Source organism: Salarias fasciatus, chromosome 18 (assembly GCF_902148845.1).
Source record: "Salarias fasciatus chromosome 18, fSalaFa1.1, whole genome shotgun sequence".
Taxonomy (NCBI): domain Eukaryota; kingdom Metazoa; phylum Chordata; class Actinopteri; order Blenniiformes; family Blenniidae; genus Salarias; species Salarias fasciatus.
The window spans coordinates 9,530,444-9,557,990 of record NC_043762.1 but is presented as its reverse complement, the minus strand read 5'-3'; the positions used below and the strand labels follow the sequence as shown (position 1 = coordinate 9,557,990).

Here is a 27,547-nt window from a genome sequence, read left to right as displayed (position 1 = left end):
CCAGTAAAACTAATCCTTAATCCTCTCTGGCAAGTTGATCACCCCCCCTCCTCTCTCTCTCTCTCTCTCTCTCTCTCTCTCTCTCTCCCTCTCCCCCTCTCTCGCTCAGATCTCCAAAAGCGCCTGACGCACGAAACGTCAGAACTACAAGGACTCCCCTCTGATGGAGTTTATAGACATATGCAAAGCTGCCCATTCCTCCGGGATACCCTATAAACATTACGATGTTCAGACATTATGGGGTATTATACAAATTTTGAAGTGATAAAAAGTGACAATAAAGTCAGCGTTAAATGTGCAGGCGAGCAGTATTCCGAGAATATGACTGAAAGAGAGAAGTCCCACAACTCCACGAGGCCAGGCACTCAGTAACATCATTACTGCAAATTATCAAGCCTACGGGAAATAGTAGTGGGCCTATCTGTGAGATAGGAGTAATGGCTCCATAACATCAACGATAAGAGGCTGAGAAGCGTGACAATCAGCTCCCGCTGACCTCCTACTGTCTGAGATGTGTTGACCGAAGCCAGTGAGGAGACTCCTCAGCAGATAAAGCGATCATGGCAAGAAAAAAGAAAAAGGAAAACATGGTCTGATAGAATTCTTCAGAGCCAGATAAGGTCAGTATGGGCTCGGCTCACTGTGGAGTATTTTAAGACCATTATGGTGATTTTTCGGTGTGGAAAGATCACACTCCTCTCTCTATCTGCTCCATCTTCTTCATGTTGCTCTCAGCCAGTAGGCCCCTGCTCTGGCCCTGTTATCCCGGTGGTACGGGCCAAATCGTATTAAAATGCCCCCCCCCCCTCTCCCCCCCCCCCCCTCCCTCCACCCCTCCCTCTCTGTCCCCTCCCCTCCCTCTCGTCTTTCAGACAGTCTGTTTTTGCTGCAGTGAACGGTAGCCTCGGAGAGAGAGAGAGAGAGAGAGAAAGAGAGAGAGAGAAGGGGAGAGATAGAGATACAAACAGAGTGAGAGAAAGAGGGAGAGCGGAGGGGGAAAAAAGCAAGAAAAACAAGGAGTCAACAAAAGGAACAAGGATATATATATATTTTTTTCTCCTCTTGAAAAAAGTCGATCGGAACACGTTGGGAGAGGGATCCGGACAGCAGGCTGCTGCGCATCAGAGGAGGGAACCTCACTGGAGAGCTTACTGGAGACCAAACCCGACTCCGGAGGCGGAATATAACGGTGTGTGTGTGTGTGCGTGCGTGCGTGTGCGCAATGCTCGGCTGCACTTTGTGCTTTTCCACAGGGTTAGGCTCTACAGCCCGTGCAGGGCGGACTGGAGACACCTGTCAGTGCCGCTGACGCTTTTTGCGTCTCCAGGAATGTGTCTGTGTGCGCACTCCGCGCGCGCGCGCGCGCGTGTAATCCCTTATGCCAGCCCGGGAGAGACTGTATAATCCCTGCGTGTTTGACTCTGAATTTGCGTTTTTTTTTTTTTTTTGTGGCGGCGGTTGCCCGCGCTCCGCGCTCCGCGCTCCGGAACTCGCCTCCTCTCCCCGCGGAGTGTCCAAACCTGGTCCGGCCAGCCCCGAGCGGCTCCGAGCGGCTCCGCAAGTGCGGGAGAGTCTGTTCCGAGAGCGCACCGTGACGGGGGAGCATCGCCGCGGTGCGTCGCGGCGTCTCGGGGAGTAATTGTCGATATCATCATCATCGTCATTACTATTATTACTCTCCGCGTGAGGAGTAGAAAAAGCGCACCGAACTTGGGTTGAATCGCGCCCGGCCCGCTCCGGGTTATTTCCCATGGATGCACTTGCTCTAGTTTTTGTTTTCATTTCTCGCCATCACTCAACAGGAAGGGCAGGAGCAACAATACACACACGCACACACACACCCCTCCCAGTCTCCACATCCCATCCCATCCCATGCCATGCCCTCCACCTCCGCCAGCACTCCTCCATCCCTCCCTCTGTCCCCGCCCTAACCGCACGCCCGTCCCGCAGGCAACACAACAGCCGCGGTGACAATGAAGGGGGGGAGCCTTTCGCAGATGGACCGACTCACCTCTGCGCACGCTTCTGCTATTTTGAGCCGATAGAGAGGGGAGGAAGAAAAAAAAAAAGAAATAGAGGAAGAGGAGTGTGTGACAGAGGAAGAGGGATCGAGCGTGTGTTGTGTACGTGTGTCTGTATCCAGCCTTGTGCGGAGCGCGCCGTGTAATCTCAGAGGGCGGCAGGTGCATCTCTCCGCTGCTGTTGTCTCTTTCATGCTTTTTTGCCCCCTTTATCCCTCTGTTTCTCGCGACCAGCTGCGTGAACGCGCCTTTGCGTTGTCTTTTTTTTTTTTTTTTTTTAATTAGCCGTGAGTTAGTTGGAGCCCAATCCAAAACACCCATTTTCCTCCAGTTCCTTGCGCGCACCGCTTGTTAAAGTGGATGAATAAATTCACAGTAATACCAGCCCCCTTTCCCCTCCTTCCTCTATTACCATCTGTATACACCGTCCCCATCTTCTCCCGGCTCCATCTCCGCCCACCTCTCCTCACCCCTGCCTCCCTCAATCGCCTCTCGCTGTGGTATGACACAAGCAGATCGATGAATACCCGTGGAGCAACGCATGAGTAACGGGTGGGCCAAGCGTTTATTCAGTGGTAGACAACCAATGGCAGGGGACGCAATTAGTGGCCGGTTGGCCTTCCCCGCCTGTTTCCTTTATCTCTCCATTGCTCTCCCTGCAGGTGACGCTCCAGAGCTCCTCGGCCCTCCTGAGGATTCGGTGAGACAGGCGGATCTGTGTGCCCGACCATGGCCTCCCCATCAGCCCTCTCCACATTATGGAGCGTCAGCTTATTGACAGTACTCCTCACAGCTGCGGTTCACAGCAACATTTTCGATGGTGAGCACATCTCCCCCTCTTTATCTCTCTATCTCGCCGCCTCTCCCCGGGCCCCTGACCCCCAGCGACCCCCCCCCCCCCCACACTCTTTCTGTCCCCAGCGGTGCCCCTTATCTGTTGACTTGAGGGTTTTCCGTTGTTTCCTGTATTATGACAAGAGAATCAGAGAGCCGTGAATAAGCACATGGGACACTCCCACCTCCCCGGACCCCAGTGGAATTTGCGCTGTTGTTTTTCAGGAATGTGTGTGACTTGCACGTGGGCACGGGGGCCCGACACATCGGTCCTTGCTGGAGTAGCACGCTTGTTTTGCAGCTTTTTCTGCTTTCGTCCTCCTTCCTCCCTCCGGACGTCATCACTTCCACGTCTTGCTCAAACTGAGACGAGAATCACAGAAACAAGACCTTTTCACACCCACCTGCTTGTCATCCGCCTGTCCTGCCCCCGTCGGGTCGCCCAGCCCGGAAAAATAAAGCGGCCGCATTGTACTTTCTCAAATTGCAACAAATCAGCTTCCATACAGTACAGACACACGACACTGGTTATTGCAGCAGCTCTGAGTGTGATGAGCTGGGCGTGGCTGGAGGTGGATGGTGAGAAAGGATGTGATGAGAGAAGCACTTGGTAATGATATCATCCCTGCTGCGAGCTCTAAGTGAACATGGGAATATACTGTCCAACCTACTTTTCCAATTACATAGCACTCAGGCGACTTGCCGCTGGTAACCTTTAGAGGGCAAATTTTGCCAGTGGCAGAATAGTGCATCATGATTGCTTCTAAATCTATAGAAAATTGATTGGCATCGGTAGGATCCTGTTGGCATTTCTCATTACTTTTAAGATTTAATTGCACTGAGAGTTTGGCGAAGAAGATGACATACAGTCGCAGGCGAAAAGGCTTCTAACGCACGTTTCCTCATTTGCATTTGCAATATATATTCTCTGAGGCCTCTCACGTTTAATTGTGCACACCCACAGTATTTGACAAATGTGAATCCACATGGATGCATGGTGCATGCATATGTATGGCCATGGTGCAGATGTATATGTCCACCGATATGCGAACACACGCAGGCGTTCTGCGCCTTGCATTTGTTTATCCTCGTCAGCTGTTTGAGAGATTCCTTATCTTGGAGAAATTTAAAGATTTTTTTTTTGTGTGTGAGCTGAGCCCTCAGTGGTCAGTGAGGAGCTGGGACGAGGTCACTGCTAAACAAATGCAAATGTGAGCTTGTCAAGGGCCAGAAAGCTGTTGAAGATGAGAAAAGCACAAACAATCACCAGCTTGAAGCGCTGATGACACAATATCAATCTCTCATCAGCGTGCTGACCCCGGCTGTATTGTAAACCCCGGCAGTGGTTCGTTATTTGGGTCCGAAAAACGATTTTGGCTTGCATTCAGACGCACGTCACATTTGATTAAGGTGTTCCTGGAGGGAGGGCTGACCATGCATGACCAATTCTTGCTTTGGTTTCACCTAAGCGTTGTTTTACATTATCATGTCAGTCAAGGAGAATAATTAAGCCGAGGACGTCTGACAGCATTTAGGAGATGAGAAAACATGTCAAAGAGTGACTGAGAGAAGCGGGGTGGGGACGGAGTGCTGAATTAACAAAGTTCAGTGAGCATGTTGTGGACTAAGTCGTAAATTCTTTTGTCAATACTTTTGGTCATGTAGGTATATTCAGTTTTCTTAGCAAATCTAATAACATACATGATCCGATTCAGTAGAGATGGTTATTGTTTTCCTCTCAGTCTCACTGAAATTGTTTGTTCTAGTTAATAGAAAAGCAAATAACAACTTGGAGTTTCCTCTACTGGAATAGAAGAAATATATCTTATCTGGGGTCTCAAAAACATCCCCCAGGCACAAACATCCACGGATGACACTGTATAGATATACTGTCTTATGTATGGTTTGTGTTTGCTGGCTCTTGTTTACATTTGAGAAATGCAGCGAAGGGTCATGCCTTTCCAGAAAGAATTGTGAGTAATCTGCCGAGCACCGCTCCATCGCTCGCATCTGCTCGGATCCGTCTGATTGGTGTTGTTGTGACACAGCAGCACAGCCGTTAAGCAGAAGATGGAGCTGGGTGGGGTGGGCGCAGATAATGCCGTCATAATGGAGATCTCCATGCTAAGAGGCCCTGGAACAGAAGTGTCTACTTAGCATAAATAATTCAATGTTATGTATCAGAGAGGAAAAACGATCAGCTCAGCAAATCAATGTGGGAGCAGATGAGCCATCAGAGAGCAGGGCTGCCTGTTACTGCTTCACTCAGAGTCCACCATGAGGCAAAAAAAAAAAAAAATATCCAGGCTGTTTGTCACTTTTCATCATCTAAGGAGAGAAAAAGAGGGGGGAAAAAAAATAAAAAAAGGTTCCCTCAAGATGTGCAGGGTTGATTATTATACGGCAATCAGCATGCGGCGTGTCATGACCGTTTAAACTCCTCACCAAACCTGAACTCCCAAGTTTCTCATCTCCATTTAATATATGTCAAAGTCATGGCGAGGACAGCACTAACTCTGTTTTTCCTGGATTTATATGTGACCGGGCTTCCTCAGAGCAAGTGAACGAATCGGGGAGACACTAATTGCGTGCCATTTGACATATCCATTTCCACAGCTGGATGTGCAGCCATGCACTGCGGATGGAAAGTGCCTCTCAGAAGGGCACAGATTAGGCATGCAATTGGCCGGCTGTGCCCTGGTTCTGTACTGTTGACCCAGTTACCTCAGGGCTGTTGTGGAGAGTGGAGGGTCTGTCTGCTGGAGTAATCGGTTGACAGCAAGTAGAGCAGCGTGCTGCGACCTCCCATCAGCCACCTGGCCCTCGACTCCACGGCAGCCTGATCTCAGACCCCATCCAATGTTTGCATTCGGGACAAGAAACATGCCTAATAGTTTATTTATCTCGGCGACTTCTGCTGGTCAGAAGCGCTGAATGAATCTCGATGCATCCAGCTGAGGCCAGTAATGAATAAGGATTAAAGGATGGGAGCACAGTGGACCAATCGTTAGTGTGGTAAGATTTACAGGCGGGAGGGCCCTGTATATGTGTGCCTCTGCCAGCGGTTCACTTTATCCTGCCACAAAATGGGTTCCTTCCCCCCTGGACCCGCTCTTTCTCACTGGCTCGGAGCCCACTTCCTGTGTGTGCTGCTGTTGTTTACTGTTGACTTCCTGTGTGCCAAGATGAGGGAACATTTGGCTAATACACAGTGCGGCTAGCTCACAATAGCAGTAGGCGGTTTGGATGGGAGGCCTCTGCCTGTTAACAAGGCTGACTGATAAGTAGTGACTCATTAACAAGCTGAGGTACACAGAGCCTGGGGGAATTACCGCCTAGCCACTGTGACATTAATAAGAGGCCTAAGCTATTTTTCCATTTGGCTCCACTGACATAGGGCTAAACCACTGGTTTCCAATCTCAACCACTGAATATTGCTCGGCTCTGTGGCTCCTCCATTCGCGTCAGGCTCTGGTTACCTGGTCGGATTTCAGAGCGAGCTGATCACTATTGTCAATGTGGGGCAACAGCTAATGACATTCCCCACTTCAATGAAAAACCAGACACCCCTCATTAGTTTTCTACACATTCATCCTGAAACATCTGGGGAGAAGACCAATTAATTCGTCTCATACTGATCATCCCAATTAATTAGTGATATGTGTGTGTGTGCATTTTTCTTTTAATACAAGACAATGACACGTTGGAACTCATATCCAAGATTTCTGTCAGCATGACTGGCGATGATTCTGACACTCCATAGATCTAATTAAGCGTCTCAAAATGTAGTCGGTACAATACATAGACGAATCTGCTATCAGAATTTTAAATCCAAAGCCATATTACTTCCATTGTCTTATGTGTTTATTCTTCTCTGATCCTTTAAAGTGTTTTGTCGTCCAGATCAGTTTTGTGATTACAAATCGGATCTTGATTGGCTGGCATTAGTTTGCAACAGATTCACATCTGGCAGAAAACCAATTATTTCTCCTGTTCATCATGCCGATTAATTAAGGCGCTGTGGCTGATTGATTAAACTCCCGACAAAGCTCTAACCATGAGCACCAGAAGCCCCGGAGACGACTTGCGTCATACATTATGCACATTTCGGTGTCTGCGTGTTATCTTCATATATGTACAGACATGCTGTAGCATTACGTATGCCTAAACCAAAAAAGGAAAAACTCTCAAGGGTTGATAAGTAATCTGTGAGTAAATTAGGCAGGTTTGAAATGCCGTGACGCAGCAGTATCAACAGATCTTGGAGGAACCCAAACCAGACTCCATTAGACCTCATCAATCTGAGGCAGATCTCTTCCACCCAGGCCCACTCAGGCAGCGTGAGATTACATCAGAAGCGATCAATCTGGCCTGCTTCCGTCATAATAACAGCAAATGCCATTTAGAGATTGAACAGGAAAGGGCTCTTGAGGTTTTGCAAAGTGGTAACACACTCAAGTTCCCCTCAGGTACTCTTAAACAAACTTATCACTCTAAAACAACTCAGGGTCAAGAAATTAAAGGAGCGGTGAGCTTTAAGCCATGATTCCACAAAGACGCCACAGATTAGACAAACCCAAAAACAGCAACAGTGCCTGCCTTGGAATGCTTTAATTCACCTTATTTCCAACCAAAAGGAGAACCTTTTATTACGCACAGCCCTCAGCGAGTTATTACTTTGAACAGTCCCCTCACTCCCGTTCCTCCAAAACCCTTCCCACTTTATTTCTGCTGGAATTCTCCGACGGGATGTTTTAATTGATTGCTGCGGGGGTGGAAATCACCCGTCCTGCCATTGACGCATGGCTGCTCAGACCAAAGCCTTCCTGGAAAGGTGCATCTGTTTGTTGAACCCAATCACTGTGATGTGTGTGGAAGCCCAACCACAATGGGGTGCTGGAAGATGCAAGAGGATGGCTGTAAAGCCGAGCACTCCTATTGATTGAGTCTGAGTGCTGAGGGTTCCCCCAGAGCGCAGGAGCTCCACCAACAAAAGAGCAGAGGTTGCGCTTGTTTATTGCCTCTTTTTGATGATGCCATCACTTCAGCTCATGCTGGGGAGTGTGTCTGTGGGGGGATCTTATCACTGATCCCACGGCCATAAAGCCATTTTAATTCACCTGTGTGCTGTCTGGGGACGTCTTTCTCGTCCGCTTTCTGCTGAGGATATCGCTGTCCATTCACTGGATGGCGAGACTTTAGTGCAGCAGTCACATATGGAACCAGTGTTGGGAAAGTATTGTGGAGCGGCTCTCCAAATTGGCACTTAATGTAGTATAAAATCTCATGGGCATAATTCCCTGGGAATAAATCTGACATCTGACACTTCCGCTTTACCACCATTACAATGTCAACGTGAATCAGCAGCCGGGCAGACGGGGTCCTGCAGGCTGCGTCCTCTCTTGGCACACGCCGCGGCGCTTTTTGCTAGTTTTAACACCGACTGGTTGATTAACAGTCAGAGCGATCACTCGGCATCCCAGTTGCAGACTAAAGTTTGAAACAAATGTATTCCGCAAGTACATTATTGCACTTAAGCAGGCTCCAGTATTGTTCCCCATCCATTATATACATTTTTATGGTTCTGGTTGCAGGTTTACGGTATACTGAGGTGTGGTTTCCTGATTGAAGCTGTTAGATGGAACCATCGTTAAGGGTTTTTTTTTTTTTTGCACTGTAACCCAGCCACTGCTCGGTGGAGTTCATTTGTGGTTCCACTACTCGGCAGCACTCCTTCTGCCTCACAATCGCATTATACTACACTGCCTGAATGCTCATTGCTCTCATATACATCAGCTATTAAAATGCAGTCAATATCATTAGAATGCCTTTTGCATTGACACAGTACCTGGCATTCGGCATTAGGATATTCATCGTCCTTTGAGGCTGCATTATAATTGGATGAAAATGTCCATGCAGCCAGTGCAAAGTGGGGTGGAAGTCAGGGAGGAAGCATAGTCAACAAGAACAACCATGACAGGTGTTGGATCATTAGACTTGATACTACAGAGCCTGGATTTACTTTTCGTTGAAGTGGAAAAAGGTCGTCTTTTATGAGTCTTTCCTGGAAGGCAACAAAAAATGATGACGTGTGTCTTTTTTCACTGGCGTTAGCAGCTACGGTAAATGCTGTGGAGAAAGGGATGGGAGTGAAGAACCGGTGGGAAGGGAGTGCGGTACACTTCTGTGGGTGTCTTCGGAGAAAGATGAGCGGGGAAACTTTGCAGTGAGTTTTGACTTTTCTGCACTGCTTGCAGGAACTGGATCCATGCTACGTGGACCGTGTTTACTCATCTCCATAGGTGGTCTACAGGACCTGATCACTTTTGGACTGCAGTGCACGTTCGCACTGAGTCAATATATTCACACTGAAATTATTTCTTAATACACCGTGTAAGTTATATCCCACTTCTAAGTTTTTTAAATAGGATGCAGAGTAAATAGTGTGTTATCTCATTTCCACTGGATTTCAAAGTTTTATTCCTCGGTGTTTCTGTGTGTTTGCTTGATTGTTTCTGTATGAATGAATGCTAAATGGATTCTCACCTTTTATTTTTGCAATTCTGCTCTTGCACCCTGTAATTGTGATCTGCAATGCAAATAATATTGTAATTTCATGATGCCTCCTGCTTTTTTCTCTTTATGCTTCAAGTGGAGGACTTGATGCCACATTGTGTTGGGGCTAAAAAAAAAAAGTCGCAGTCTAATGATGAAGGCAGAAATAATCTGATTGGCTTCATTCTGTAATCCTCGCATTCTTACAGAGGAGAAATATCCATGTTTTTCCTCTAAGCACTGGTACCACGGGATGTATTTCCCTCGTTTAAACATTGAATAAGGTCAGCCAGTGACCACGACACAAGTGGATGCTTCAAAGTCGCACAGTGACCAGCGGAAAGGTGCAGGCGGGGCTTTTATTCCAGATCTGACCCTTGACTCAGATCAAGGTATGACGAGCATCTCATGAGTGGATGTGGCTTTTGACGATGAGGCCATTGCCACACGGTGTAACTCAGTGCTGCCGCGCCGGTCGAAGACAAAGGCACCAAATAGGCATCTCTAATCTCCCTGCTGAATGAATCCGAAACAAAGAGAGGAGGAACGCAGACATAGAGGCTTGGACACACATAGGATAAGCTGATTACCCAGGAAAGGAGGGAGGGTGAGTGAGACTGAGGGAGAGAGACACAGGCATGCACGTGAACAAGAGAAAACCATACAGTAAGAGTGCACGAGGGCAGGGAGATGGAGGAGGAGGGGGTTGGCGAAGGAGGGGGATCGGGAAAAAAAAAAAGAAGAAGAAGAAGGAGAGAGCGAGCGCGCTCTAATGATGGGGTGCACAGACCGGAGAGAAAATGAAAAGAAACAGCACAGGGAGCGAGGGAGGAAGAAAGAACTCACAGGAGAGAAAAAAGGTTGAACGTTTAAAAAGACGAACCACGGCACGCTATATAGAGCATGCAATGGGGAAAATGAAGGGAATGCATATTTGCCTCTGATATCCTCCTTAGGCATGCGACACAATCAAAAACAGGACATTATGCAAATGCGGGGCGGCTACGGCAATATAATCACTACCTGAGTCATTTCACCTGCTCTGCTCACTAGTTGCTATATATACAAACGGAATTACATCCAATCCAGGTGTACAGGCTAAATATACAGCTAATTAAAATTAATGAGATTTACTTAGAAAAGAATATGCTCCTTCCCTAAGCTGCTTATCCCTGCATGAGAATCTACTACACACACTGACACACGCACACCTTTGCCAGAGGACTCATACACACACTTGGTTTTGATTCACTCTCTATCACTTCGTTTTCTCTCTCCCTGCTAGGCAGACTCTTAAGAATCCTACACACACACACACACACACACACACACAAACCTCGTTGAGTCCGTCTGTCTTTTAGCTGCCTTCACTCACACTCAGACTTAAACATGCTCCTTGTTCAGTGAACATGTAAGCTCTTCACTGCATGATGAGACTCTCACGCACAGACTGACGCGCACAGACTCACACACACACACACACACACATTCCACTTTCATGCCTTCCAGGGACAGTGCATCGACTTGCATTCATTTTGTTGGTACAGCTTGCTTAACCGCCTTAACCTGACTGCAGCCTTCAAGTAGGATTCATCGAATAAATCACGATTTTCTCAATGGGGACTTGCTCTGGAAGACAAATCCTCACAATACGACCGATAGTGAGCACGTTTTGGTCCCCTGAATAGTAATAAATACATTTCCATGCACACGTCACACATCTGTATTGACACATAAATGAAACAGCTGCTCACACACTTCAGCACAGAGAGAACCCCCTTCAGAAAAACATGCATGTGTACATATTTATGCATGCAGCTATGGACAAGAGCACACACACACACACGAATACACATTCATACATTCAAATGAGGCTTTGAAGGCTCTCCAGTCTTTACTTAAACAAAAATACCCCAGTGAGCCAAGCTGTTGACTGTCAGGCGAAAAATTGCGTTGAGCAGGCCGGCCGCTGCATACATCTCCGCTCCCCACTCGGTGGAACGCTTCTGAATGTATACAGCGTCGGCATCTGATATGTTGCAGTTTCCAAATTGCCTATGGATGTATACGTTGTTCCCAGAAGACAGTGTCCAAGCAGCATCTTTCCACATCCTCGCGAGCGAAGTTGCTGAGTAATTAAAAGACTCTTCAAAGCCCTCCTCAGGAGCGGCGCAGGGGGCGCGGGACCCTGGGAAAAGGACATGACTCGAATTAATCACACACTTTATTAACAGACTTACACTGGAAAAAATGCCCATCTCAAAACAAGAAAAAAAAACCTATATCAAGGCACTTTTACCTTGAAATAAGTGAAAAAATCTGCCAATAGAACAAGTGAAAATTGTCTTGGTAAGATATCTTGGAATAAGATGTGATATTTGGAATAATGAACTCTTAAAATTAGCTGTGAAAACTTGTTTTAAGCCATATTTTATCAGAATTTTTGAGGTTGGAGTCTTAGAATAAGTCACAAATGCTAAAAAGAGGTATTTTTTCACTCAGAATAAGATTTTTGATTTCATAACTTTCGTCTCAGCTTCTCCATTTGAGATACATTAAACTAATTTTGAGCTGTATTACCTGGCACTTTCTCCAGATTTAAGACTGCCTTGTTTTTGAAATAAGATTACAATGATTAATTTAAGCATTTTGAGCTTGAATGTCTAATCACACTAAGCAGGAAATACTTATATTTAGTCACTTTATGGCAGAAGTGTTGTATTTTAGGATAAACCAGCTATGCTTAAAAGTAGGCGTTTTTAACTCAAAAACAGACATTTGCTTTTACCCCAATTGACGTTGAGAAAAAAATGCATTTTCCATAATACCTGAAGCAAGATTAAAAAGTGTTCATTTTAAATACTTCAGATACCGTTGTTTGAAAATGCAGTTGAAAAATTATTCTTAACTCCCCATTCAGATAACTATACCATATAAACACCATGTAAAACACATTTAGAACAACACTTTATTAATAACTTGAATAGAACATCAAACTGAAAATTTGCTTTTTTTGCACAGTAATAAAAAAACAACGAAAAACCCCCAGCACAACAGAGAATGAAATAACATTGTGATTTGTCTGATCAATGGGAAAAACAAAAACAGGGTCTGAACATGTGGCTCGTTATTTACAAACACAAATAACTAGCCATCACAGTGGTGCTCTGCTCTATTTGCCAATAAAATCTTTCCATTCAGCCAGGCTCTTTTTGTAACCTGGTGTGAGGTCTTTCTCATGGATGGCGTCATGAAGGACCTCCGTTTGTATGATGGAAAGCAGTGTGGCTATGCACTTGGGGTAAGTGAGGTGTAGAGCATAATAGTAGGCCATGAGGTGTAAAGCACCCTCGGTGACCTGCTCTTTTGGGAACGTCGTCACTGGCACATCTCCCACGGCCAGGAGGCAGTTGCATGGACTCACAATCAGCACTGGACAGGAGAGAGGGCGCTTCGTCAAGTAGGTGCCGGGGTCTTCATTGTCCTATAAGTTATAAAACATAAACCTTTCATTAGAATTATGGACTTTTAATCAAGACAGTCTTGGTTATTCAGAACCGAGGATGCATTTCTTCTCGCATCAGTTCAAAGCCTTCCTTTAATACGGAGTATTTTCTAACCAAATGTCAATTCAGTGGGAATATGAAAATGATTCTGTATTTTGTACACAAGTTGCAATCTTCATTTAATTTAAAAATAACGTATTTTTTGAGTGTTATTTGCAAAGCCAGACCAATTTTCGGTGGTCCACCCCAGCTACTAAATCTACTAAATCCAGCTACTAAGTGGGCGGGGCTGGTTTACGAGGCTAACAAATTACATATCCTTCAATAACAATTCTTAACATAATAATCAGGTTTACAAAGGCAAATATGCTTAAATATGTTTTATGTACAAATAGAATGACTTAACATGGACTAGTCTGAAGTTCTTAGATTGTATTAATAGTGGTATCACATTTGATTGAGTCAGAACTGCAGTTTATATATAATGTATTGCCTAAAATCTGGTTTGTGAGGTGCAGGTGTGAGGGTGCATAAACAATACATCCAGAATGTCTTCCAGAAGAACCAGAAAGTGGAGAGAAAACACATGCGCACACACTGTGCTTTCCTTCATTTTACTGCACTTTTCGTTGCTTTTAGTCAGTCATAATAACAAGAGTCATAGAACAGCTCACCTCAAGAACATGCACAAGAGCTTCACTTGGATCTCCACGTTTCTTAACCGGAGCAGATCCAGAGGGGAACAACAATGGCAGCAAACGAAGGATTCCAACAGCCTGTTCAGCTGTTAGGGAAGATAGACAAGACAAAAGGTATCACATCAAATATGAGTTAGACTCCATGTGATGGCTATAACAAAGACTATGCTTAATTGCCATCAGAAGGTGTGTGTGTGTGTGTGTGTGTGTATATATATATATATATATATATATATATATATATATATATATATATATACACACACACACACACACACACACACACACACACGTATGTATATATATAAAAGAAGGCAATACCACAGAAATACAGTAATGAACATGTTCTCAGGTCTTTAACATTAAGTTCGCATTGCTTACTTTTCTCCATTCCCATTGGGGATTTCAGCAGCTTTTTCCACATCCCAAAAAACTGCACGTTCTGGGAGAAGTCGTGCCATCTTTCCTTCACCTGGTTGATGTATTGGGTGTTGTCCTTGTCCAAGATGCGCCGAAGCTCTTCCATCACCTATGAAACATTGAATATACCAGCCAGAAATATATATTAGTCCACTGAAATTGCAATATAAAATATAGTTCTGCTTGGTATTTCTATGTTATTTATGCCTTGCTAATACAACTTACATGTCCAATTTCCTTAAAACAAGGATATGCCTCCAGAATTTGTCCAGGTCTGTTCTCCTCACTAATTGCATCAGAATCAATGAATGCTCGTCTGGCTGGAAATTCCAAGTCCAGGAGCTGAGAGACAGACTCGTGGTTTGGTTTCTTTTTCTTATACAAAGCCTGGAGGGTCTTGTAGTGCTTGGCCATGATTGCTGGACTGTCCCTTTTTGGAGGACTGACATCTGCAGGCTTATTAGCTGCAAAACACAAAAATAAATATAAGATTTTTTGAAACAGAATCAGATTGAATTATAAGGCCACACAGTCAATTGATGATTTGAACACATTTCCAATACTCACAGACAGCCGGCGACAAACTCCTGGTGGGTGTGGTCGCTTGGCTTCCAGTGTCTGGACTGTGAAATTCTGCACAAACAAAAATAGGAAACACGAGCAATGAATCTTTGGCTTTTAAAGGATAAGTTCGGTTTAAACAGTTTTCACATTGTTTATAGAAAGATGCATTACAATATACCCATTCAGAAGGGTTTTCTGATCTGAAAAGTGGTCTGGGAGAAAGTTAGATCCATAGTGGAGCTGCAGACCTCCATATACTGTTAGCCAATGGGGCATCCGTGGCGCCGGCTCCCAAAATGGCTTTAATCGTCCAAAAACTCATTAGTTTCACCAATATTTCCTCATGGTCTGGTCATGCCTCTCCTCCACCACATTCTGGTGTCGCAAAATACATGCTGTTGCGGTTTTACAGATCTCTGAAGTGAATACGGTGATCAGGAACTAAACTGAAGTACATTCACTGAGAGACACAGAAGGGGGCGCTGTGCACCTAAGTTGTTGATCGCCACCCGCTCCAAAGAAGAAGAAGATGATGTTTGCAGTTCAGAGTTCTGCTTCTTTTTCTTTGGGAACCAACTTTGGTGCACAGCGCCACCTACTGTGTCTCTTGGTGAATGTACTTCAGTTTACTGTTGTAGTTTTCAGTTTCAGACTATGGATCTAACTTTCTCCCGGATCACTTTTCGGATCAGAAAACCCTTCTGGGTGAGTATATTGTTATACATCTTTCTATAAACAACGTGAAAACTGTTTAAACCGAACTTATCCTTTAAGTTTTTAAGTGTAATGACAGTGATGTTCATAGGTATGCTTCCTGCGTCCCTAACACGTTCAAATCTGAAAGGATTTATTAAACTCACTGCCAGCGAGTCTGAGATGCACCTCATTTTTGCCATGAAAAATTTATCCACAGTTTAAAATCTCTGTAATTATGAACTGTGACGATACAGTCACTATTTAGCTATGCATCTGTTTTATTAATAACGTGTGATTAATTTAATATGTATACACAATTATAACCACGTCTTACTACACCACCATCAAAGGAGTTTAACACTACAATTCAAACAACAATAGAATATAAGAAAAAAAAAAAGTTTTTAAAAACTGCAGACCCACTGATTTTCCCAGAGACCCACTCAAATCACCATCTGTTGGTCCTGGGTACTCACGACAATGAAAACCTATGAACATCGCTGTGACATCAAACATTTTTTAAAGACAATGATTACTGAAAACATGCAGGACTGCAGCCTTCCAGGACCAGGAAGGCCCACCCCTCATTAAGACCTACTTAAAGCGACACTAAGGAACTTTTCAACCTTAATAAAACATTTTAATATCTTTTGTGATGATACATCGACTTACAACGGGTTGAATGACCCCTCTGTCACGGGCTGAGGGCGTCAGTATTGCTTTCACTTGGACTAAGAAACTGTGAGGAGGGTGGTAGGAACCCAGCACACGGCATGCGTCACGTTATGATATAATATTGTTTAGCCACCATTAGATTCATGACCTCGTCGCTATCCGTCCTTCACACAGCCACTGGAAACAAATGTAGGCGAGTTCAGTCTGACAGCATGCCACCGGGAGCAGCATTTTACGACGTCACGCACTAGTCCTCATGGGAACTGTAGTATTCCTTTAGGCAAAACACTACCGCTTTTGTCCACTGGCGCCACCAAAATCAACGGAAACTGAAAGTTCCTTAGTGTTACTTTAAGTGACTTTCGTTGCTAAAGATCGAGTGATCTTGGTTTCACCTCTTTCTTTGTGTCCTAAATCCTGGAGGACACCTTCATCTGAGGAGCGATCCAAAATAATGGTTGAGTCAGTTGAATCATCGGTGTCACTTCGTTGGCCAACACGACGCTTCTTTGGCTGACTTCCACCTGGACTCGCCTTTTGAGGGGATCTCACATTTTGGAGTCTTTTGTACAGTTGTGCGTACACTGTGATCTGTGGCAGAACGTTTAATTTAATTCCTTTGAACCGCTACAACAATTTCAAGCAGTAAATACCATGGCCATTGTGTGGATACGTTTCAACACTTACCCACGATGTCTTCTTGCTGCCTTTGTCCTGGAGCATGGGGTAGTACTGGACTATTCTCTTGGCCATCGCTGTTACTTCTGGTTTCGAAGGGTATCTGTCTGAATCCCCATCACCTTTTGCCCTCAGGATTGCAATCATGCTTGTCATAGTGTTTCGGATGAGTCGACATCTCAGGTCCTTGGACATTTCAAAGTTGCCCTCCTCGCCTTTTTTCGCTAACTCAAAGTATTGTTTTCGGACTTGTTCAAGTTCAGAGTCTGTGTGCAACACATACTCTGGAAAGGACAACTTGACCGTCTTTTCTGGAGTCATACACTTTGCAGGGAACTCTTTCACTGGAGTGGATGCTTGTGGCATGGATGCTTGTGGCAAAGGTGATTCGGTAACAGAGGTACCACTGTCTCTGCCAACTTCCTGTTAAAAAAAGAAAAAAGAAAAAACCCAAAGCATAATAATTGCATAAAATGACGAAATTAAATTTAAAATTGTGTACAATGAGAAGTTCAATTTGTTATGTAGTCTCATTTCCAAACAGACCTCATCGAAATCATCACGACAGGCATGACAGGCATGCCAGACCGCTTTTCTCCGAAAGAAATTTTCTGGGCCTGGGAAGAGATCCCGGAGGTCCTCACGAGACAGGGTGCCCAAGACTTCCTCACTTATGTTTGCAGCTGTGAACATTTTGGAATGCATAAAAGTTGAATCATTACTGTACTGCAGTCATAACTGGCCCGAATTAAAGAAGCTACTTGATACAGTTGTACAAGAAAGTAAGAGAATGTAATGTGAAGTGCAAAAAAACCTCACTTTAAAGATACAAAGACACTGCATTTCTAGCTTTTAAAATAGTTAAACGTTTGTAAAAATATATGTGCCTTATCTGCATAGGATGGCAGTGTTTTCTTTATAGTGTTCACATTTAAATATTTTTTTTGAACTGTAAGCAATATTTGCACTTTCATATTAAGTGTATATAAACTGAAAAAATATTGGCGTGTGTGTGCACACGTGTGAAAACAACTTGACTTCACTGACCCAAGGTTTGTGCTATCACGTTACCCCAGAACCAGCATATCATATTATTTAATCCTTCATTTCAACAAAACCTACCCTTCTTTTTTTAAAGCGTACATGTTGGTCATGATGGTTTCTATATTACCAATGTTCAAATGTAAACATTACTATGTGTGCAGTATATGTAACACATGTAAGAAATACTTGCACTGTGAAAAAAATATCAATATAAAATTTGGGTGAACTTGAACAGCTTGTCGATGCAATGGGTCCTGTAAATTTTGGGGGTGGTGAGGCTTTTTTTTTTGAAGCCCAAGCATGCTCACTGTCATTAATTAACTCCGAATAACTTGAGCAACGAAATTGCTGTTTATATCATCACGAAAAAGTACTGCATTTGTCATTATGCACTGAAAAATGAAATGCACTGAAATTTCACAATATTTTAGTTGAATTTTTGATTTTAGTTCCATACTCAAATATGCATAAACTATAAAAATATACACATGACATTTTATATAACACCACACATTTTGAAAAAAACCAATTAAAAGCAAGTTTTATAATAGCTGGAGTTCATTTGAGCAAACTTACCTTTCAAAGTCGATTTCGCAATGTCATCAAGTTGGTCCATGCTGGTAAGCTAACTAGCAAGGTAGCTTTGAGCTCTCCTCGTCGGTCTGGTTGCACAAGAAACATGATAAAACAATTTTAATAAGGATAACGTGTATTAAAAACTCTGGTATATTGATACAAGCACATGACTATTGCATAAATGTACTTACAATTGTGCAAGTCTTCAAAATATGTCGCAAAGCGCTAGCCAGCCTGTCCGCACCAGGTCCGCACATGGTCTGACAAGCCACACGGTGAGCGTCTCAGCTCAATGATGTCATAATCCGTCGACGGGAGTTGTAGTTCGTAGATCGTCACAATTTAATCTTGAAAATTAAATTCAGACTCGTAGATATTGAAATTTTTGTCATATAGTGAGGAATGTATGAAAAACAAATGTTCAACAGTTATAAATATCCGTTGGCCCACAAATTTATTTCTGCAGTCTAGGGTGCCTACAAAATTACGTCATCACTAAAGTGCGGATACACTGAGAAAGGCGCAAAAAAAAAAAAAAAAAAAAAAAGAGGGAAAAGAAAAAGAACCTCTCAAAACTTTGGCCATTTGGTGCTGGATTCAGCTTGGAGACCTGCTTTACCACCCGACCGAGACAGCATAAGTTGATTCTTGGTAAGTATTGCATTTACTGTGTTTTGTACATTTATAATATTATCAGCAGCTAGGTGTAACAAGAATAACATTCAGTTGAAATTTGTGCATTTTATGTAGTCTTTTCATGAAACCGTTTCAATGAAGTAAGCTATGAAATAGTGTGATGGCTGAGATTTTTACTTGTTTTTACTCTTTCTGCCTCAACAGAATCTTTTCAACTTCCATCTACACTTCTGGACCACCTTACTGCAGTGAGATGATTTGGCGTTGTGTCATATGCTACATTTTTGTGGCACTAACTCTGAAAAAACTACTGGGCCACATTAATACTATGCACAGTCGCAGTCCTGACTTTCGTGTAGTATGTGGCATTGATGGCTGTCCCAGTGAGTACCGGGTGTATAACTCCTATTATTATCACATAAAGCGAAACCATGCACACCACCTTCTGCAAGCTGAAGGAGAGGAGGAGGAGGAAGAGGCATCGACTCTACATTACTCACCAGAAACATCCGAAATGGCAGCAACAATTAACCAAACAGGGGTGAGCATCCCCGAAATGGCCAGTTCAGCACAAGAACATTCTTCTGAGATTGAAAGAGGTCCACACATCATCAACCAAACGGTAAATTTCTTGTCCAACTTAAATAAAAATATTTTGTATGTCACTGGGCATGAAGACTTAAGGCTATAGCATCATTGTCAATTGTGATTATCCTTTATGTTCATCTGTTTCAGAGTGGATTTCAAGAAGGTCAAGACCACATCAACCTGTGTAAACAAGCAACCGGATTTCTCCTTCAAGCCAGAGAAACCCAGCGCCTAACACAAGTAATTTTTTTTTTTTTTTCTCCAATGTCTGGGTTGTAATTTTTTGGATTGGAAGGGTTACTTTGAAAATTTAATACATTATAATCACAAGGTACTTGGTCCATGTTAGGAATCTCTGGTCCTGGTCCATGTTCAGCTGCAATGTGGTTCTCAATCATGCCCAACTGACCAATGTCTTTGGTGACCAACTGATGTTTCTTTCAGAAAGCATGGCTAAAAAATACAAAAAATTTAACTTATTCTTTATTATTTATTATGTCTTTTTTATTCAGCTGTTTTCTTGAATTGGATCCCAGTTTGTGATGATAACAATTATGTTTACATCACATACTCAGTAAATTGGCTCATTCATCTGTAGATGGAAAAACACAACAGTAGTATTTGCTGGTTAGTGGAGGCCAAGCTCAGATTGCAGAAAAAATTTCTGAGGAAGTTATTTATATCATCAGTAATTGAAAATGCTACTCTTCTAACATTGTTATGATGAAAAATTTCCAAAGTTAAAAATGCATAAATTTTATAGAAAATTCCAGAAAGCAGAGAGCTCCATAACATATTTCAGTCAATGAATGAGTGAATATTACAATTGTTAGACAGTCGGCCTACATCTCTGAAATGTTCACTGAGTAAAAACATTACTGTTCATGGTAACGAAAACACAGATGAATAAAGTTATTTGTCCGTTTGCAGATAAATCTTTTGGCTTGTGGAGGGTTGAATTTAATACAACACTTACACAGAGAGACTGAAATATAACAACCGGGAGGGGAAAATCGCTCTTTTATCCCTTGTAGGCATGTGTTCTTCACTTATTAGCTCATTCATTTATCTTATTAAGTTTCTGTTTATTTCTGTATATATTAGCGACCTCCTTATCTCTAGATGCTTCTTTAGTTTTGGAATGTTGACCACAGAGAGCATGTGATATTCAACATCAGTTGATGGATTTTGGATTCTGAAAGCTCATTGCTGAACTTTGAGTAGAGCAATTTCTAACAGCAAAAGTTTTGCCAATCTGTGATTTTGAAGCAAATAGACTGAAAAAAATTAATCGGATCATAATTGTTTTTCCTTTCTTGTCCCTCCAGAGAGCTGTTAACCAGATGGTGAATGGAGTCCAGCAATACCAGGCTTCACTGTTGGAGCACCTGAAACATCAAATGAGTAGTGTGTTCGAGAGACATTCTGGGGACCTGAATCAACTGAAGAGTGAAGTAATGAGCATATTTGACCAGTTTGATGACCCTTTCAACCAAATTTCCACAACATACTTGCAGAATAAGACAATCAAAGAACTCCTTAAACCAGTAGAAGCAGAGATAGTCACCCTCAAAAATGTGGCATGCTATGTTAAAAGTGGTGACCAAAGAGCACTTACTATTAAACACAAAATCTTTTATTATATTCCATTGCTAAAAAGTTTGGAGCAACTCCTGCTGCATCCACAAATTCTTCAAATAATTGAACAAGGGTCACAACCATGCGAGGCTGGATTTTTTGGCGATTTCATTGATGGAGAAATCTTTAAGTCACACCCACTGTTTTTGAAATTTCCCACGGCATTGCAATTAGTTCTATATACAGATGAAATTGAATTGTGCAATCCTCTTGGGTCTTGGGCAGCCAAAAACAGGCTGCTATTGATTTATTACACCTTAGGTAACATCAATCCCAAACATAGATCAAGACTTTCTGCCATTCGTCTGCTTGCAATGGTAAAATCAAAAGATATTTCTCACTGTGGTATTGATAAGATACTTGAGAGGATTAATCATGACCTGACTGAACTGTATAATGGTGTTGATGTTATGAGTGCAAATGGAAAGAAAAAAATTTACGGAGCACTTATGTCTGTGTGTGGTGATACTCTTGCACAACACGAAGTGGCTGGATTTAAGGAAGGCGTAGGGTTTGCCTACAGTAAATGCCGGCATTGCGAGTGCAACTTTGAAGATATGCAGAAACTATTTAATGAAGAACTCTTTGTTAAAAGAACAATGGCATCTCACATCAAGCAATGCACAGATATTGAAAAGGCAAGCACTGACTTTCTCAAAGAAAGTCTTAAAACAACATATGGAATAAACAGAAAAAGCAAATTGACTGAATTTCCCCACTTTGATATCATTAATCAAACCCCACAAGACATAATGCATGTAATTCTCGAAGGTGTTGCCCCATATGAAATCAAGTGTGTTTTAAAATATTTTGTGTCTTCAGGGTCGGTTGATTTAGATAAGCTCAACAGTGCAATTATTGGATTCCCTTATTCACCTCTGGACATAAGAGATAAGCCTTGCCCTATATCAATGAATACACTGTCATCAAATGACAATAAACTGAAACAGTCTGCTGGGCAGATGTTGGTTTTACTGAGGATCTTGCCCTTCCTTTTAAACACAATTGGAGAAAATGAATACACAAAAATGCTGCTCAAGTTTCTGGAGATTGTTCTAATTCTATTTTCACCTATTATTGCCCTCTCAACTCTCTCAAGACTGAAGCTTCTAATAGAGCAACATCTGAAAGATTTCAAATTACTTTTTCCAGATATGACTATTATACCGAAACAACATTACCTTTTGCATCTTCCCTCACAGATCCAAGCACTTGGCCCCACAGTGAGACAGATGTGCATGCGTTTTGAGTCCAAGCATTGCTTTTTCAAGCAGTGGGCTTTGAAAAGCAGTTTTAAGAACATTTGTAAATCCCTTGTAAAGCATAACCAGCTGTATGAATGTAGTCTAAATGTGCATGAGAAACATCCATTATTTTCGAGTGAACTAGAAATGGGCCCTATGTCTGAGGTAAAAAATGTTAACTATGTGGAGGGGAAGATAAAAGACTTTTTTGGAGCTGAAGGAGTAGATTACATTGTCTCTGTACCTTGGATTATGCAACATGGAAATAAGTACATAAGTGGAAAAACTTTGGTTATTTCTAATGTCATCAATAATGTACCAGAGTTTGGACTTGTGAAAAATATCTATGTTGTCAATGGATCACTGTATTGTTTTGAATGTCAGCCTCTTTCCACTGTTGAATGGAATGAGCATTATTTAGCTTATGAGGTAGAAGTTCCTCATCTTGCTCAAGCTAATGTTTTTGTAGATGTTAAGAAAATTATTGATCACACGGCATACTATGATTTGACCTTCAACAATACCAAGTATGTCTCAACTAAGTATGATCTCACTGACATCATTGCACATAACTGCTTTAATGCAAACCAGTAAATACTGCTCATTAAAAGAAGTTTTCACTTCATTGTTTGTGTGCAGGATGATCATGTCAATTTTTATTTGATTTAACAGAAACTGTCTTTAAGCTGTTACAAACTTGTGTATGCTGACAATGTTCTTTATTGTTGAGTTTACAATAAAATGCATTCACTTGAATCAAGTAACATTTCTTTCTTAAATCAAGATGATCTGTCTTATACAAATAATACAGCAGCCTGAAAAATCTATGGAATGTAAAATAAATCTTGTTTCTTCTGAAATATAACTCAATACAAGCTATTTTCAAGATTGTTTGACTTAATAAGATATTTAAGATGCATTGTCTTAAAACAAGTCCCTGTATCTTACTAAAATTTTACTTTTAAGTGACTTTATCTTAAATCAAGTGGCCTAAGACACTTTTACTAAAAATAAGACAATTACACTTGACAAGTTTTTGAGTTTTTGCAGTGTAAGTTTCATTGTTTTGCTTTTTTTGACTCGCTGCACCAGTTGGATCGCCACCAACTCCCGTCTTCCCCGACCCGGCGCCGATCCGTACTAACACGAGCTTACACGTGCCGCTCACACACTATTATGCAAACACTTTTTTTTTTTTTTTAGACTCTCTCGCTCTCCTTCTGTCGCCGCTTCATTTCTCAGCGTCTCAGCCTGGCGAGTACTTGAATGTCATTATGACTTTTGCTATCAAAAGCAAACAGCGGGGCAGGATTGAGGAGTGCGAGCCAGACCTCCCGTTTTCCACGCTGTGAGTGTCGCAGCATGTCCAAGTGCTATTTTCATTGTTCCTTGTGGGGTTTTTTTTTTGTTGTTGTTGACGCTTCTTTTTCGTCTAAAGGATGTGCTTTTTTTTTTTCTCTTTTTTTTTTTTAAAGAAGAGATTTATTGACGGATCTCCTGCAGCGACAATCGGCTGGCCCACGTCGGTGTTGCTCCCCAGTGAAAACCCCCCTCTGTGTATTTACAGTACAACCACTCCCACCTCGCTCTGCCTCCTCCATGAGGACGACGGCTTCATATCGACTGACAAATTTGATCCCTTTTTGCGTCGGGCATTGACAGACTGCAGAAGTGAATGATATAATTGAGCTAATGAGCTACACGCCCTTATCTGCTGTTCATTCATACGGGCAGCCCGAGGCGTGACGACTATCACACTCTTACACGGGCGACTGTATGTTTGATGAGTCCCTTGAAGGGAGAATTCACTTCCTCAAGGCAAACTGTTTTGATGTGTGAACCAAAGAAGCAGGAGTTTATCCTCTGCGCTTCTCTTCCCCCCCACCCCCCCCCCCCCCCACCTCCTCATTCTACAATGAATATTAAAATATTATTGTGATTTATTTATCACGTCTTGGTGTTCAGCCTCGCCGAAGCTATTTTTGGGGCTGATATCTTCACAGGCGGGCGGGCGGGAGGGGAGCTATAGAGACGTGTACATGGGAGGTGTCATGCTTGACTTTGTGACAGCGCTCGGCAGCCTGCCTGGGAGAGCATCTTTTTGTTGTTGTTTGAAGAGTTCTCTGACATTTCCTGGTTATTCCCCCTCGGGGGCTGTAGCAGTCACAGCTGGCCTGGTTTCATCAACCTCCAGGTACAATTTGCCGAGATCCTGTTTGAAAGGACGTCATAGGGTCACTTGCCCATGGGAAGACGGCTACACGCTGACATTTCTCCGCACTGCTGTGTGGCACGGACGTGGACGCCATGGAAACCTGGCCTGACCTTCCATCCCTTGCCGCTGAATGTCAAAGGGGATCCAGCCATTAAGAACTGTAGACTTCACCGTGGACCTAAAATCTTCCACGTATGTTGATAATTCAGTACATTTTAGTTAATAATACGCACATAAAAACAGCAGCAGCTCACTTTTCAGTTTATTACTTAACAGTGTTTTGAAATATTACATACTTTACCATTCTTTTTTTAATATACAAGAATATGATTGAATTCGAAGCATGCAGGTCAAAGGCTGTCAGGCTGAATCGCTAACACAGTCTCAGGGGAATAAGGGAGAGAAAACACAGTGTGTTGAAGTTTGAGGGCTGACCTTTGACACCTCTCAAAGTTTTTCTTGTTAGAGTTCTGATTGTAGTATCCGAGACACGGCTGACATCCAGTCCTGCTGTATATAATCCTAATAAGAGCCTCATGCTGTGCAGTTGTCCACAGCCTGCCTGACTCGGGCTTATTAATTACGGCGCTCATACGAAGCTGCGCTGCCGATAGTTATCCTGTAACTATTCACAGATTCAACTAATTGTTAAAACTTTATTTTTTTTTTAGGAGCAATCGAGAATCTAGTTGAACCTTCACTTTTTGCTGTGTTTTTCAATCATGAACAAAACAGCCTGAAGTTTTTGGAGTGTTATTTGACCGAAGCAATCAATTTTAGTCAATCAGATTTTCAGATGTTTTTTTTTGAAAATGAAACATTTGATTCTTTTAATTGGAAATGTCAGAATAATGTATTATTATTATTAATCGGGCTCACCAAAAAGAAATCATTACTTTTAATTAAGGACATTGAATTCATTAGTGTTGAAATCGATCATGTGTTGCGTCTTTATTTGAGTCTTCATGCTCTACACAGTGAAACCTCGGGGGCTGATGGTACTTTTCAGCTCTTGGGAGAGTTAAACGTGGTCCTGGCTGAGTCACGTCATCGGCATCGCCTCTGTCGCTGTGTTTGGATCGAGCTTAAGGTATCAGCTAAATGGGAGACATGTTAAGGATGAGGCGTAATTCCTGCTTCAAGAATCCAATCATCTTTACTGGCAGTTTCAGATTAGCCTCTGCCGGCGTGTCATGAAATGACTGACACATATTCCCCGAACAATGCCGTTCTGTCAGAGCGGCGGTTACAGGGGACATGCTACCATTGTGAGGGGGAAGCGACAAAAGAAGGGAGGGGATGGCGATGTTGGGCTTTTTGCATGATTGTCGCTCTTCCAATTTGCCTCCTCCTCCCTGAACTCCCGCTCTGAAATTCACTGTCAGAGATGAATCACTGGAACTTCTTTCAATCAACTGATGTCTCGCCGTTTGAAATGGAAAGCGAAAACTTCACCTGAATCGAGTCTGGCATCACGAGTTTCAATCAGGAGGAACATCCATCTGCGAGCTATTGTCTGCCATTTATATGTGTGATTTTCATCACACATAGACATGCCAAACCAAACAAATAGCCCTTTTATTACCCATTAAGTATTCATGAATCCATCATTAAATGGTTTTATTAGCTCCTCTTAGAGAGGGAGACATGGGGGGCACATGCAAATATTATTGCACAAATATTCGATTGAGAAACCTACAGAGGCTGATGTGTTTAAATAGCATCTCACTGTAGGGAGGAGTAAAACCCCCATTCATTTATTTGACAAACATCATCATGCATAATATTCTTTTTGTTTCCAAAAGGCACCGACGAAAAGGGCCTTTAAAGCTCCACTTGGATGCTACTAAGACAAACATGATTAATTCAGAGTAGCAGACAGCTAGACAGGCTGATAAAATGACTATTTATACAGCAGTTTCAAAGTAGAGTCACCAACATCTTCACTGTCAGAGGAGTAAATCCATTAAAAACACAAAACAGAATGGTGATGCAACACCTGCCATTTGTCGGATGATTTCTCCCAAAGTGCTGCCAGGACTGAATACATCTTTGAGCACTGTTGGCCCGAGGGGGAATCCCTAGCCATGGCAGTGTTAGTGCAGAGATTTATCCTCAGACAGATTTTGCAATGCAGCAGATTTTATGCAAGATTTAAGTTGTAAAGGCCATCCAAGGATGACAGTCTTTTGGGACGTGATCTTTGTTGCTCAGCGGAATGACAATAATTTATGTCTAAAAATAGATTATCCGCGATATTTCAGACGTTCCACCTCGCGTCTGTAAGTGCCGGCGGCTCAAACCCAACAGGAAGTCCAGCAGTCTTTTATGTACAGTGCTGTGATGTGGGTATTTGAAGTTTGGCGTGCCCACACAGTCACATCTCAGAATATCTTTTTCTTTTCTTTTTTTTTTTTTTTGGGCTAACTTTAAAGTTGGACATCACTCACTTGATTTGTCAGGGAATTTTTCCTAACAATGAGTTGTTAGCTCCGGGGCTTTTGACCTGCTGACCCCATGATGTGAATTTGCACAGAAATCTGATTTCAGTGACGGAGTGAAACAAAGAGTTCGCAGCCACGCTGGCAGCTTTCCAAAGGCTCTGCTTATGGGGTATTAAGGGCAGTTAAATGCTAAAATTAGCACGATTACGCACTTGCAAAGAATGCCAGCAAGTTGAGTGTTGACAAGACTGGCAGGTTAGTATGCTAATTTTCCCCAAGGAGCCTAAAACACACAAAATGGTTAATTTTTGCAGGCCTTGGTCTGAAGCCAAAAAATATCGCCAAGAATTGATTTTGACTGGATTTCAAATCAAAAGCATTATGAATCTCCATGCAAAATCGTATCCAACCACACCAAATCTCGACCTAAAACTTCAAGTAGAACTTCTCCTGTGGTGCGAGAGGAAAGCAAAAGGCGGCATTTTGACCACATTAAGTACAAGGAACCATCAATG

At 42.7% G+C, this 27,547-nt stretch overlaps 2 protein-coding genes and 1 long non-coding RNA gene across 4 annotated transcripts in view; 1 reads left to right on the top strand and 2 right to left on the bottom strand.

Annotated features, from left to right (window-relative positions):
* Positions 1-861: 861 nt before the first annotated feature.
* The window catches only part of cadm3 (cell adhesion molecule 3), a 95,939-nt gene continuing 69,253 nt past the window's right edge, over positions 862-27,547 (top strand). The window contains exons 1-2 of one of the 2 annotated variants that reach the window (XM_030114799.1): positions 862-1,189; positions 2,684-2,841. In XM_030114799.1, the coding sequence (XP_029970659.1) occupies positions 2,751-2,841 (91 nt within the window). In that variant the 5' untranslated portion in view covers positions 862-1,189; positions 2,684-2,750. The remainder of the gene's footprint in view (positions 1,190-2,683; positions 2,842-27,547) is intronic. The other variant, XM_030114800.1, reaches the window with a different exon arrangement.
* Positions 11,926-16,974, bottom strand: LOC115405274 (uncharacterized). Its single transcript, XM_030114801.1, has 7 exons — positions 16,657-16,974; positions 16,365-16,560; positions 14,602-14,667; positions 14,260-14,498; positions 13,996-14,143; positions 13,591-13,700; positions 11,926-12,894 (listed from the first exon to the last, which is right to left on the bottom strand). The coding sequence occupies exons 1-7, from the start codon at positions 16,966-16,968 to the stop codon at positions 12,583-12,585; spliced, it is 1,383 nt and encodes a 460-aa protein (XP_029970661.1). The 5' UTR covers positions 16,969-16,974; the 3' UTR covers positions 11,926-12,582.
* On the bottom strand, positions 16,984-18,319 carry LOC115405276 (uncharacterized). The gene is made up of 3 exons (XR_003933427.1): positions 18,268-18,319; positions 17,194-17,330; positions 16,984-17,070 (listed from the first exon to the last, which is right to left on the bottom strand). It is a non-coding gene; the product is annotated as an uncharacterized LOC115405276 (long non-coding RNA).